This window comes from Elephantulus edwardii, unplaced genomic scaffold (assembly GCF_000299155.1).
Source record: "Elephantulus edwardii isolate Elephantulus edwardi_28Jun2011 unplaced genomic scaffold, EleEdw1.0 scaffold00071, whole genome shotgun sequence".
NCBI classification, from domain to species: domain Eukaryota; kingdom Metazoa; phylum Chordata; class Mammalia; order Macroscelidea; family Macroscelididae; genus Elephantulus; species Elephantulus edwardii.
Genome location: NW_006399821.1, coordinates 6,060,835 through 6,074,003, shown reverse-complemented (window position 1 = coordinate 6,074,003; position 13,169 = coordinate 6,060,835). Strand labels below are relative to the sequence as shown.

The 13,169-nt window shown below is 38.1% G+C and overlaps 1 protein-coding gene across 1 annotated transcript in view; it reads left to right on the top strand.

The window, feature by feature from the left end:
- The first annotated feature begins 1,731 nt into the window (after nt 1–1,731).
- The window catches only part of LOC102875936 (serpin B6-like), a 22,913-nt gene continuing 11,475 nt past the window's right edge, over nt 1,732–13,169 (top strand). The window contains exons 1-4 of the mRNA XM_006888714.1: nt 1,732–1,920; nt 2,506–2,655; nt 4,039–4,156; nt 8,928–9,070. Of these exons, the coding sequence (XP_006888776.1) occupies nt 1,756–1,920; nt 2,506–2,655; nt 4,039–4,156; nt 8,928–9,070 (576 nt within the window). The 5' untranslated portion in view covers nt 1,732–1,755. The remainder of the gene's footprint in view (nt 1,921–2,505; nt 2,656–4,038; nt 4,157–8,927; nt 9,071–13,169) is intronic.

Genomic DNA, 13,169 nt, shown 5'->3' with positions numbered 1-13,169 from the left:
ACAGGGAAAGAATAGAGAACTGGCCAATGTTTGGTTCTCCAGCCCTTTGCGTGAATATAGAACTTCATTTCTGTAAATCCAGGTTTCCATTAGTAGGCATCTCTGAAAATTTGCTCTGTTTTAACATTTTCTAAGTGTGTTTCCAAGCTGGTTAAAGCATTGTCACTGCATCCTGACCCCGACAACCTAGCCTTACGCTTGATGAAAGCTTGCCTAGCAGCCAGACCTACAGATAAAGTATGAGTGGGTTTGGAGATGTAGGTATTCTGGTCCTGACCTCTGAGGCTGATCTTTAGGGAAAAGGCTACACTTGCTCACAGTGATCTAAGATGCTATGCTTTAAATGCACCCTGTGTGACTGAGCCAATGTGCTGTAGTCCAAACAGGAATAATGTGTTTCTTGTTGGAAGATGCAAGAGGGCCTGGGGACAGACCTGACATGTGTATGGTTTCAAGAACCAGAATTCAAGGTTTTATTGTTTTTTTTCTCATTTTAAAAATCTCTTTTGTATGGGTATGCTTCTATAGTTTGGTTTTGTTGTGGGGTTTTCTTTGTTTGTTTGTTTTACCAAAAAGTTAGATTTTCCTTCATTAATTCTTGTACATTTTATCCAATCTTGGTCTCCTCTCCCTTCCAGTTAACTTTTTCTTTTTTAAAAAATTTGTTCACTGATGCTTAAAGTGCTTCTTTTTAAGGCTATATTACATCTTTGCATAAGATTGGATTTATCATTTTTTTATTTTAAAGTTTCTAGGTATTCTAAGAATGGGGCCTTTATCCAATACAATAGAAATAGCTACTTTTTCTTGAGGTATCACAACACAATAAATAATAGAGAAGCAGAGAGTGCATTGAGTTCTTTGGGCCAGAGGTATCTATTAAGACAGAATGAGGCCAAAATGGCAACATTGGCCACAGCTACAGTGACAGTTGTGTAATCATGAGCAGAGGTGGTCCAGAACCAGACAGATCTGGACCAGAGCTGTTGTACCATGAAGCAGAGCTGAGGTTTAGTGGAGCAGGAGGCATATAACTGACAGAACTAAAAGAGCTTTGTAACACTTGTTTGTGTTCAGGGCAGAACCCTGGGCTTGAGGCTCAGGATCAGAGAGAGGGCTGCCTGAGAGCATGCCTGTGAAGAAACTATCCAGATTAAAGAACTACACCCTGAGTGTTTCTGCCCTGAGTTACTTCACTAATAAATTTCATAATCATGAAGGAGGAGCGATCTACCTTGTCTTATATAGTTTTTTGGTTGAAGATAGCATATTGAATTATTTGTAAATTATAAAGTTATACATACACATACCCCTTACAAACAATCAGGCAATGAAGATATATGAACAAAACTTAGCAATGCCTTTCTAAATTCCACTCAGGAGTAACTCAGTAATTCAAGAGTCAAGAGTAACTGAAGTAAATGATTGCATGTGCTTACTTCTACTATTTACTTCTCCTCTTTCTCTATGCTCACAAACAAGTAATCAAATGTTATCAAAAGTAATAAAATACTTTCTTATCCTTTTAAATAAAAGTGATATCCTGTTTTAAACATTGCTATGCAATCTCTATAATTAATGTTAGAAGCACTCAAAATAATCTCGATGCCCCTGCAAAGATTTGTGAATGTACCTATTTGCTCATTTAACTGGAGTGTTAATCATAGCTCTTAGGAAGCAGAGTGAAATGCACAGCTGCAGAAGCCTATGTTTACAGTGTATTGCTTTAAAATCTGTCTTTTTAGATCTAGCATCATGGCTCCTCTATCTGAAGCAAATGGCACCTTTGCTGTGAACCTCTTCAAAGAGTTGGGTAAAAGCAACTCAGGCAACTTGTTTTTTTCGCCCATGAGTATCTCATCTGCCCTAGCCATGGTCTTCATGGGAGCCAAGGGGAACACTGCCACTCAGATGTCCCAGGTACCGAAAACTACTTCAAGCAAATAGTAAATTGTCTTACTTTGTTGACTGAAATGATCTCTCATATTTCAGAATTTAAAAGAATCATTCTTACCACACAGATCTGCTTAGGTCTCCAAGGAGGAGAAGGAGAGTTGACAGAGAAGGGCATATACATGTACCCAATGCCTGGCTAACTTTTGTTCAGCACCTCTCATTTGTTAGGGACAGAGAGCTTCATGTTTTATTCAGAAGAGTAGATGGCTTTTTCCATCTTAGTGAACTAATCTTTTAAGATGCAGTAAGATTTTGAAAATGAGTCCTGGTTGACCTTGAGTAAACACTTGGCTGCCTACCAGAAGATCAATTGTTCAAATTCACCAATTGCTTAGTGGCAGAAGATGTGGTTGTCTACCTTCATAAAGATTCTCAGCCTTGGGAACCCCATAGGGAAGTTTTACTCTGTCCTATAGGGTTGATATGAGTCAGTATTAACTTGATGTCAAAAAAAAGTATCTGTGAAGTTCTTAGTAATAGGTTTGGTGCTGAACTCATTACTTAAAGCTGGAGGATACTGAGAATGTGTTTTGTTTGTATTTCATTTAGGTACTTTCTTTAGATAAAACCAAATGTGAAGGTGAAGATGTTCTCCAAGGTTTCCAGTTACTTCTTACTGAAATTAACAAAACTGACACTCAGTACCTGCTCAGAACAGCCAATGGGCTTTTTGGAGAGAAGACCTATGATTTCTTCTCAGTAAGTCACACTCATTGTTTTTCACTAAGGTAGTGAATGAAGATCGCATGGTGGTTACTTGAAAGAGAGTGTGGTAGAAAAAGCAGAGCTTGGGATTTGATGTCATATAGATGGTCTGTGTTCACACGGCTCATTTTCTGTATCTGTTTCTTCAACTATTGAATGAATCTTACAAGAAATATTGTGTAGAGTTTTCTCTACATCATGCCATTATGTCAAACATGTTTGTAATTGGTTTTTTTAAAAAACTTAATCCTATCGTAAATCCTTTCCATTTCAGCATATATGGGTCTACCTAGTCTATAGCTCCTCTGGGTTTCCTATGTAATTGACAAAGTGTAAATTATGTGAGGGTGAAATGAAATGTTGTCACTCAGCTCAGTGCCCGAGAAATAGTGAGGATCCAATAATGTTACAGAAAACAGTAGTCATGGTAGTAATCTGTCTGGTCTTGAATTGTCTCCATTGCTGCATCTTTATTTGGCAGGGGACGATGTGAAAACCTTTGCAAGTTAGAGACCTTTGCAGGATCACACAAATAAAAAGTTACAGAACTTGTGTACATAATGACTACATCATGCTTCCTTTCAGTGTTATAATTAAGAAACATGTAAAATCTTGTAATATTAAAAAAGTTGTGAAAAGGAGAATGAAACATTTCAGCTGTTCAAAAGAAAAATTGAAAGAGCCTTCCATAGTTTACCAGTAGGAAAGTTACTTGATTCCGCTGTTGTCCACAAAATTTTCTGCTTTTGCATGGCACAGTGGAGGTATCCTATCACTGCAGAGCATATATTAGCAACATACCAGTAGATTTTAGAAAGTTTTGAGTGTTGATCACCATCAGCATGGTAATGGTTGATAGTGGCTATCAAATGTGACTAAATTTTAGTGTTATTAATTAAAATGAATTATTGAAACTCTTAGTCACAGCACCACATTTCAATTGCCCACTAGCCACATGGGGTGCCATATTGGACAGCACAAATGTGGAAAAAGAGAAGTTTTGTAGAGGTACTTGGTCTAGAATTGCATATTTCCCCCATATTATTTATGTAACGACAATTTTGTTCAAAGAGAACTGTGCCCCTTTCTGTGTTTAGCATCGCAAAACAAATGCAGCAGGCTTTTAAGGAGAGACAGACTCTAGGTAGCAGCTCAGTGCCAGATCATAAAGGCCATTTGATATTTAGTCCACAACAACTTCCAGTTGTTCAGAGTACAAGGAACTGAAAACTTGGAATTTGCACTTTAATTCCTTATATCCGCTGGTAGTTATGTGATGGAATTAAATGGCTGCTTTTCTGGTTTGACACATGAAGAAACAAACTCTTACAAATTCTGTTTGTAATCGTGCAATGATGTTGTTTTCCTTCATCCTAGACTTTCAAAGATTCTTGCAACAAATTTTATCACGCAGAGATGGAAGAACTTGACTTTATTAATGCTACAGAGGAGTCCAGAAAGCACATAAACTCCTGGGTAGCCAATAAGACAGAAGGTGAAAATACGTTATCTGCTTTACTTTTATCTTAATCAGGCATATTATTGATTCCTTTACAAGATTGTTAAGTGACTATTTTTCTCTAGATAACTGCAAACTTAAAAAATTGACTTTTGACATATGGTCAACATAAGAAATTACCAATATCTTTCACTGTGCTCATGAAAGTATCTGTTTTATCTCTCAAGATTTGATACCCCTGTTCCATAATAGGGGAGAAATATTCACATTTTGTTTCTTTGCTGTTAATGTTTTCGTTTGCTAGTGCTGTGGTAACACAAGATGCACAAAAGCTTTGCTCTGTGCTACTAAAGGGTGATGGTTTGAACCCTCCCAGAAGTGCCATGGAAGACAGTCCTGATGATCTGTTAAAGATTGAAGCCACGAAAATCCAATGGAACACATTTCTGCTCTGTAACACGTGGAGCTGCCATGAGTCCGAGTCACTCAATTGCAATAAGTGTGTTGTATTTGTGTATTGCTCACTTTTCCTCTTTTTTTGCAGAACACCATGGGTGACTTTACATAACAGAAATTAATTTAATTTACAATTAAAGTGGCTAGAAATCAATAATCAGATATTACTTCTTGGAGAGGTTGATTTTACTGGTAGTGCCTTGAGATGATAAGAGTCTGTCCTAATCCTCTGTGTGTCTATTTTTTCTATTCTTTTTTTATGACTCAGAAGTGATTAGATCCAAGGCTCTCCCTTATCACTAACATAAAGGATGAGATCCTACTTTAAAAAAGTATAATATTCACAAATACAGGAATTCAATACATATTTTTGGAGAAACAATGGATTTTACAAGGGTATAGCCCCCCTCCCCCCATACTCTCACCTCTGGGCTAAAGAAAAATAGGCAAGGAAGAATTGGGGAGGTCTCCTCCTCAGTCTGTGTAGTTAACTAGACAGTGTCTGACACTGTTCCTCTAGGTCCTCCTCTCCATTTCTTAATCTAAACAGTTCTCTTTTTTTGTATATATTTTTTTTTAAATTATATTGGTTTACATACGAAATTCATATACATTACACCATTCATGTACGTTATGTTTCACAAATGCCTTCATTCAAATTGTGTTTCAAACAGTCACATATATATATACATTGTGTTTTATAGAATTGATCACCACCTATCCATGCCCACAATTACCCTGTTTTTTTCAGGTCCCCATTAGATCTTTCCTAATTCCTTCACATCCCACCCCAACCCCCTCCTTCCCCATTTGCTTTTGGACTTTTATACACAGCTTACTAGTTATTTGTCTATGTTTATAGTAATGGTCTTAAGCAGTATTTATCCTTGTGAAACTGGGTTATTTCACTCAGCATAATACTCTCTAGACTCTCCCATGTTATATAGTATTTTGCCAAAAAAAGTTGCTCCTTAGTGCTACATAAAATGTCTTTGTGGGAATGTACCATAATTTCTCAATCTTTTTCTTTTTTATATTTTAATTTATTATTATTATTAATTTTAATGAAAATTTACAGATTCTAGATTTCCATTCATTCATTGTTGCACTTTTCTCCCTGCCCACCCTTCCCCTCCAGTTCATTCTTCTCTTTGAAAAGTAAAAGAAAAATTCTTTCATTGTTATACAATCCCTCCCCCCCAAGTTCACTCCAATATGCAGATTTTGTTCTTGTCTCATGTCATGACAATAATACCTAATCATATATCCCTTTTAAACAGTTCTCTCTCTCATCTGTTTCAATGCAGTAATCTTTTTGTTTCTTAAGGGATTTTGGACTGCTTCTGGTTTCTTGCTATTGTGAATAATGGTGCTATGAACATAGATGTCCAAATCTCCTTTTGTAGCTCAGTTCTATTTTCCTTGGGATGTATTCCTATCAGTGGAATAGCTAGATCTTATGCTATCTCTATGTTCAGCATTTTGAGGAAATGATAAATTGCCTTCCAGATTGCCTGTACCATTCCATAATCCCACCTGCAGTGCATGAGAGTTCCAGTATCCCCTTATCTTCTCCAACATTTGTTGTTTGCTGTCCTGTTAAACTTTGCACTGCTACTGGAGTGAGATGACCTCTCATTGTGGTTTTGAATTGCATCTCTCTCATTGCCAGTGATTTTGAGCATTTCTTCATGTGTCTGTTGACCATCCGAATGTCTTCCTTTGCGAAAAGTTTCTCCATAACTTTTACCCATTTTTAAATTGGATTATCATTCTTTTGCTTGTGGAGTCCCTGTAGTATTCTGTAAACTTTAATTATGAGACCCTTGTCTGAAATGTCATTGCCAAATGTTTCCCCCCATTCTGTAGATTTTCTTTTCACCCTTTTGGAAAAGGTTATGTTGTTAGGTGTTTGTTGTGTTTTTTTTTAAGTTTTTGATGCACAAATGGACTCTCTTTTTAGAAAATCCCTCTCCTGGTTGTGCATTTCTGGCTATATTTGCAACCCTATTTATACCAGAGACTAGGGCTTTTAAGTTTGGTCCTATTTTGTCTTTTATGATCCTTATGGTTTTACTCCTAGATCTCTGATCCAACTTAAGTTGATATTTGTGTATGGCATGACATGTGGATCATGTTTCAGCTTTCTGTAGGTGCATAACCAGTTTTATCAGCACCTTTTGTTGACAAGATTGTCATTTCTTCGGTTTTGTTTCCTTGTTGAATACCAGTTGACCAAATTGGCCCTGAAGTGGCAAAATTGTCCCTGTATGCAGACAATATGATAGTGTACACAGAAAACCCCAAAGACTCAAGATCAACAACAGAAAGGGTTAGACCTCTTAGACCAATTTAGTAGAGTGGCAGGATATAATATTAAAAAAATCAGTGGGATTTCTCTACAATTGCACAGAAAACATCGAATACAAAACTAAGAAACCAATACCATTTACAATATTTGTTGTTGTTAGGTGCTTTTGAGTTAAGTATGACTCATAGTGACCCTATGAATTACAGATCTTAATCTTGTCCTGTCCTGTGACATCCTTACCATCTCTTGATGCACTTGAGCCCATTGTTACAGTCATCACGCCAGTCATTCTCAATGGGGGGGGTCTTCCTCTCTTTCTCTGACCCTCCACCCTTCCAAGCTTGGTATACTTTTGCATGGAATTGCCTCTTTAAGCAAGATACACTTTTCCAAAGAATAGCAACATGTCCAAAGTATGTGAGATGGAGCCTTGCCATCTTTGCCTTGAAGGAGCACTCTGCTTGCACCTTTTCCAAGACATAACTTGTCTTGGCTTTCCATGAGATATTCAGGACTCTTCTCCAACACCACAGCTCAAAGATGTCAATTATTCTTCTGTCATCCTAGTCATTGTCCACCTCTCAGAGACACAGAAAGTGTTGAAAAGACCATGGCCTGAATCAGGTACACATTAATCTTCAAACTGACATCATAGTTCTTCATTATTTTAGGGAGATCCCTAACAGCAAATGCATCTCCTTATCTCCTGACTGCTGATGGGACTGGTTTTAATTGTGGGTCCAAGCAAGACTAAATTATTAACAGTTTCAGCCTTTCTCCATCTATCATTATGTTGCCAACTGGCCTTAAGGAACTTTTTCTTCTTGATGTTAAGATGCAATCAATACTATATGCTGTAGTCTTTGATCTTTTGCAACAAGTGCTTCCTGTCCTCCTCACTTACAGCAAGTAACGTTGTGTCATCTGCATAAGGCAGGTTTTTTAAGATTCTTCCTCAGAACATGATGCCACATTCTTCTTCATACAGTCTGATTTGTGAATTATTTGCTCAGCACACAGATTGAATAAGTATGGAGAGAGAGGATACACATCTGATGCATACTCTTCCCAATTTTAAACCATAGCCTAAGATATTTGAGATACTTGGGAATAAGCCTAGCTGGGAACACAGAAGACCTTTATAATGAAAACCACAAAACATTACTGCAAGGAACAATAAGAAACATAAATAAATGGAAAGATATTCCCTGCTCATTAATATAAAAACTGAACATAAAGAAACTGGCAATTCTACCAAAAGCAATCTACATGTTTAATGCAATTCCAACACAGATACAAAGTCATTTTTCAAAGAGGAAGAAAAGGCAATTGGAAAGTTTAGTTGGGAAGAAAAGAGACTTCGAATAAGTGAAGCACTTCTGAAAAACAAAAATGATGTGAGAGACATAGCTCCCCATGAACTAAAAACCTACTACACAGCTGTAAAAACCAAAACATCATGGTACTGGTACAGTGACTGTCACATAGATCATAGACCATCATCAACCACCCAGAAATTAAACCATGGTCAACTGGTAAACTGTTCTTTATATACTTGCATAGCCTCACATCTTTTTGACCCTTTACGTTCCTTTCTCTAAATCATAAGTTGAGTCATTCCCTTTTCTCTCAAACATGCTTGTAAAATATCAATATCAGTATCTTCTTGTTCACTTAATGCATTTTGTTCAAATTGTGGTGTTTCTCTTACCAAGACTTTATACTCTACTTCAGGGTCTTGTTAACATTTTAAGGATCCATAAAACCTATTTAATTGTTTTTTTATTTAAATATATATAACACTGTTGAATTGTTTCATTAGGTTTCTAAGACTATAATAATCCTTATGGACATAGATTAATACATCATTCTACAATGGGTTTCTGCCAGGATCATCTGAGGGGTTTCAACCCTACCTTTTTGCTTTCTAATGTGTTTAACCACCAAAGCTCCTTGTCTCAAGGACAGACATCCTCTCTATGGTGATATGCAGGAGTCAGGAAATTCTTCCAGGTCACTGACTCTTTTTCTACTTTTCAGGTAAAATCACCAAGTTGCTGTCTTCAGGTGGTGTTGATTCAAAGACTAACTTGGTTCTGGTGAATGCCATCTACTTCAAAGGCAACTGGGACTATCAATTTCCAAAGGAGAATACTGAGGAAGTACCTTTTAAAATAAATAAGGTGAATATTTTGTAACAAACAAGTATGTCTTGGAGAAAGTGCATAGAAGGTACTTCTTTGCAGGAAGGATGATGAAACTGTTTCACATATTTTCAGCATATTGTTTAGAAGAGGTAAATCCTTGGAATAGGACATCATGATTTGAAGGTTAGTGAAAGAGAGTAAGAACCCTCAACGAGATGCATTGACACAGTGGCTGGATATCTGTGCTCGAGTATGTCAGGGATGGTGAGGATGATGCAGGATAGGGCAGGTTCAGGTCTGCTCTTCACACAGGGTTGCTATGAGTTGTGGTCAGCTTGAAGGCACCTCGGAGCCATAAATCAATAGTGAAGGGGCAGCACACGAGAGGTCAACCCTAGATGAAATGGATTGACACAGCAACTGGGTTAATGGGGATGTGTGTCAGAGACAGTGAAATTGGCTCAGTACATGACAGAGTTCAGAGCTGTCATACACAGTGTCACTATTAATCATAGTCAATTTTATGGCACATAACAACAAGAATAAGATAGTTTCTTCTTAGAGGCAAGGATGGAGACATTTTGTCACTCTTAATTTGGGCATGTTGTTAAGAGCATCGGTTCATGGAAAAAAGACATCCTACCAAGAAATTTAGGGGGTGAGTGAAAGTGATGATGATCCTCCACAAGACAGATGGACAAAACGACAACAACAGTGAGCTCTAGCATGATTGAGATCATGAGCAGGGCAAGGATAAGGTAAGGTTCCCATCTGTTGTTTACAGAGCGGTCATGTGTTGATTCTTAACAAGAAGGAGATTCTTGGAAACGATGCCTGTATTCATATTGGCTTTTAAAACATGCAGTAAATCTGTTAATTTCACTTAGGTAGCATCTGCACTCTATATAACATGCCTGAGACAATTCTCTCTCTTATGCCTCTCTTCACCAGTAATTATCTCTCCCCAGGCCTTTGGGCAAGGTTCCTGAATCTTCTGTCTGTATGCTATTGTTATTAGGTGCGTTTCAGTCCAGTATGACTCATCACAACCCCATGAACTCCGTCCTATCCTTAGCCATCTTCATTATCTCTGATATACTTGAGCCCATTGCTGCAACCATTGTGTCAGTTCATCTCATTGAGAACTTTTCTTTCTTTTACTGACCCCCCATCTTTCTAAGCATGATGACCCTTTCCAAGAAATAGCCCTTCCTAATATCATTCCCAATTTTTGTGTTTAGTATGTGAGATGAAGCTTCATTGTCCGGCCTTCCATGGAGCACTCTGGCTGCACATTTTCCAAGACGTAGATATTCTTTTGACAGTTTATAGGATATTATGTACTCTTCTCCAACTCTACAACTCAAAGACATCAATTCTTCTTCTATCATCCTTATTCATTATCCACCTCTTAGATGGGTAACAAGTGATCAAAAAAGCTATTGTCTGAATCTGGTGCACCTTAGTATTTCAACTGACATCATTGCTCCTCAGTAATTTGGATAGGTCCTGCCAGCGGACTTGCCCAGTGCAATTTGTGTCCTGATTTTCTGACTGCTGGTACCAAGCATGTTGATTCAAAAAAGATAAAATTTTTTACATTTTCCTATTTTTTGTTTGTTTGTTTCATTGACTATGCAGAGGCTTTAGTCTGTGCGAATCACACCAAACTGTAGCTGACTTAGAAGAATGGGAATCCCAGAACATTTGATTGTGCTTAATGTGAAGCCTATACTAGAAATAAGAGGCAGTCATCAGAACAGAACAAGGAGACACTGTATGGTTCAAAATCGGGAAGAGTGTCTACCAGGCTTGTATTCTGTCTCCATACATTTTCAATCTGTGTGCAGAACAGATCACCGGGAAGCCTGGGTTGTAAGAGGAGAATTGTGGCATCAGGTTTGGAGGAAGATTCATCAACTACCTGCATTTTGCAGATGATACATGCCTGCTAGCTGAAACAGAGGAGGACCTGAAGCACTTGCTACAGGCGGTCAAGGACTGCAGCTTTCAATATTGATTGAAGCTCAACATCTTGTTCCATGGCCTCTTCTGATTCTACCTAGAATTTCTGACATTTCTCTGTAGATGTTCCACTCTAGCTATTTTTAAAAATAATCGTCAGAAAAATTGTATTTGTAATATTAGTGATATTACTCAGTAACTTTTACATGCTGTAGAGCCATCATTTTTAAAATTTTTTTAAATGGGCAGAAGTATGAAACTTGTATGGTCAGTTGACCAAGTAGCAGTCTTCCAATTTTATTGGCTTAAGTGAGTGAGCATATCTAGGATTGTATCTATTTGCTAAAGCATCTCAACTGATATTCCATCAATATAGCTGTTGTTGTTGATGGCACCATCAAATCACTTGAGACTCATAGTGACCCTATATAGAAGAGCCATAAACTCTGCTCTATCCTGTGCCAACCTTATTGTCTCTGACACACCTACCCCTGTTACCCCAGTTACTGAATTGATTCTTATTATTGAGGGTATTCTTCTCTTTCACTGTGGTCCCTACACCCTCCCAAACATGATGTGCCTCTTTTAACATGTCCAAAGTATGTCAGACGAAGCTTCAGAGTCCTTGTCTCCAAGGAGCAGTCTGGTTTCACCCTCTCTAGGATGAACCTGTTTATTCTCCAAGCAGTCCATGGTGCATTCAATACTCTTTTCCAGCAAAGCATCAATTCTTTCTCTATCATCCCTAGTATTTGTCCAGCTCTCTGATGCATAGCAAGCAATTGCAAAGCTTATGGTCTGGATCAGGCGCACCTTAGTCTCCAGACTTACATTGATGCTCTTCAGCACTCTGGAAAAGTCCCTGACAACTGACTTTCCTTATGCTATTCATCTCTTGATTTCCGGGCTGCTGCTACCAAAGTTTTGATTGTGGAGTCAATCAAACTAAAACTGTTAACAATCTCAATCTCTTCACCATCCATAATGATACTGCTAATTAGTCCAGTGGTGAGAATCTTTGTTTTCTTGATGTTGAGCTTTAATCCATATGGAAGGCTATAGTCCTTGACCTTCTGCAGCAAGTGCTTTAGGCCCTCCTCAGTTTCAGCAAGCAGGGGTGTGCCATCTGCATAACACAGGTTGTTGAGGAATCTTCCTCCAATCCTGATGTCACATTTCTCCTCATACAGCCCAGCCTTCTGGATGATCTGTTCTGCATATAAATTGAAAAGGTATGAAGACAGAATACATCCCTGGTAGACACCCTTACCTATTTTAAACCCTGCCATGCAGTGTCTCCATGCTCTGTTCTGACAACTGCCTCCTGGTCCAAGCGTAGGTTTCACATAAGCACAATCAAATGTTCTGGAATTCCCTTTCTTCTCAGTATCAGCCACAGTTTGTTGTGATTCTGACAGTCCAAAGCTTTTGCATAGTCTATGAAACATAGATAGACATTCCTCTGGTACTCTCTGCTTTCAGCCAAGATCAATCTAACATTAGCTATATCTCTATTAATAAATGGCCTCTTCTAAACCCAGCATGCACATCTGGCAGTTCTCTGTTGACATGCTGTTGCAGTCAATTTTAGATAATTTTCAGCAGAATCTTGCTTACATTTCATATTAATGATATTGTTTGATAATTTCCTCACTGTCGGGTCACCTTTCTTTGTAATGGAAACAGACATCGATCTCTTCTAGTCAGTTGGCTAGCAGGCTGTCCTCCAGATTTCTTGGAACAACATAGTGAGCACATCTAGGGCAACGTCTGTTTGTTGAAATGGTAATTGGCATGCTGTGAATAACTGGAGACTCATTTTTTGCCAATTCTTCTAGAGCGGCTTGAACTTCCTCCTTCATCACCACAGGCTCTTGCTCATACGTTGTTTCATGAAATTCTTCTGTGTCAACCAATTCTTTCTGATACGTTGACTCTGCATAATCCTTCCATCTTCTTTTAATGCTTCTTAAATAATTTAACCTTCTACCCAAAGCATCCTTAAGTATTAACTTTTGTGGCTTGAATTTGTTTTTAAATTCCCTCAGCTTAAGTCAATGAAACACAGATAGACATTCCTCTGGTATTCTCTGCTTTCAGCTAAGATCCATCTAACATCAGCTACAATATCCCTAATACCACGACCCCTTCTAAACCCAGCCTGGACTTC